The sequence below is a fragment of the Phaethon lepturus genome, unplaced genomic scaffold (genome assembly GCF_000687285.1).
Source record: "Phaethon lepturus isolate BGI_N335 unplaced genomic scaffold, ASM68728v1 scaffold23009, whole genome shotgun sequence".
NCBI lineage: Eukaryota > Metazoa > Chordata > Aves > Phaethontiformes > Phaethontidae > Phaethon > Phaethon lepturus.
In genome coordinates this window covers 9729-10785 of record NW_010563092.1, presented here as the reverse complement: position 1 = coordinate 10785, position 1057 = coordinate 9729, and the positions used below count along the sequence as shown (strand labels likewise).

The window sequence follows — 1057 nt, the reverse complement described above, 5'->3', positions numbered from 1 at the left end:
CCTTTGCACCCGATGTATGCTGGCAGGTGAACCCCAGCTCTCCCCGGTTTCTGCCACCCCGCTTTTATTGATTCCCGGCTTATATGAAAGGAGCGAAGAGGGCAAGGATTGATTCTAGGCAAATACTATAAAGGCATCTACAGTTGCAGCTGGGAAGGACTCAGTTCGTTGTAATTATCATAGTTAAAATATAACCTAATGAAAATGCCACCTCTGGCCCCTGGGCTCCCGTGTCCTCCGAACGCCGGTGTGGGTGGGCAGAGGTCCCTGAGGTGTGTGTGTCGCAGCCCCGGTGGCCCAAGGGGGAACCGACGTGGCATTAGCGTGGCCGTTTTGTGGTTTCCTCGCCCCACGGAGAGCCGAATTCAGCAGCCAGCGTCGGTATTAACTGCGCCGGGGCTTGCTGGCTGCACCGCTGGCAGAGGCATACATGCAGGATCCCCGCTGCAGCCCTGCCTGCACGCTGCTGCCTGCTTTCCAACCACTGGCCACTCTTCCCCAGGGATCCCGTGGTGCTGCAGAGCTGGAGAGCCCCCAGGAGCCGTGTCCTGGCAGCCCCCCAACCTTTGGCAGCCGGCTGTGGTGAGTTGGGGGAGCGGGTGCTTGGCGAGGTGGTGCGGGGGGTTTGGCTCAGGGTGGAAGATAAGCAGCTGGTCTTGTATCGCTTGAGAAAAGATGCCGAGTCTCCCCTCGGGATCTGGGTGCTCTCAGCACTGTGCAGAGCTGTGTGTTCCCTTGGTCTGAGGCTCCCCGGGGAGGAAATCCGCCATATCCTGACGGAGCTGTGGGGTGGAAGAGCAGCGGTCGCGCAGTGGTCGCAGCCGCCGGGGATGCTAAAGCTAACGGCAGCGCCTGGCTTCTCTTCCAGCATCTCTGAGACACCATGATCCCCAGCGCAGGCCCCCGGGGCTGCTGCCTGCTCGTGCTGCTCTGCCTTCTCCCCTGCCCGCAGGTCTGGGCGGGCAGGGATGCCGCAGGACCGGCACTCTCCGCAGCCTCCTTCCTGCAGGATCTTCTCCAGCGGTATGGGGAGAGCGAAACCCTGAGCCTGAAGCAG

At 61.5% G+C, this 1057-nt stretch overlaps 1 protein-coding gene across 1 annotated transcript in view; it reads left to right on the top strand.

Annotated features, from left to right (window-relative positions):
* Positions 1-952: 952 nt before the first annotated feature.
* The window catches only part of SLC39A14 (solute carrier family 39 (zinc transporter), member 14), a gene marked incomplete at its 5' end in the record, with an annotated part of 5588 nt that continues 5483 nt past the window's right edge, over positions 953-1057 (top strand). The window contains 1 exon segment of the mRNA XM_010294488.1: positions 953-1057. This exon segment is cut by the window's right edge and continues 1 nt beyond it. Coding sequence (XP_010292790.1) covers positions 953-1057 — 105 coding nt within the window.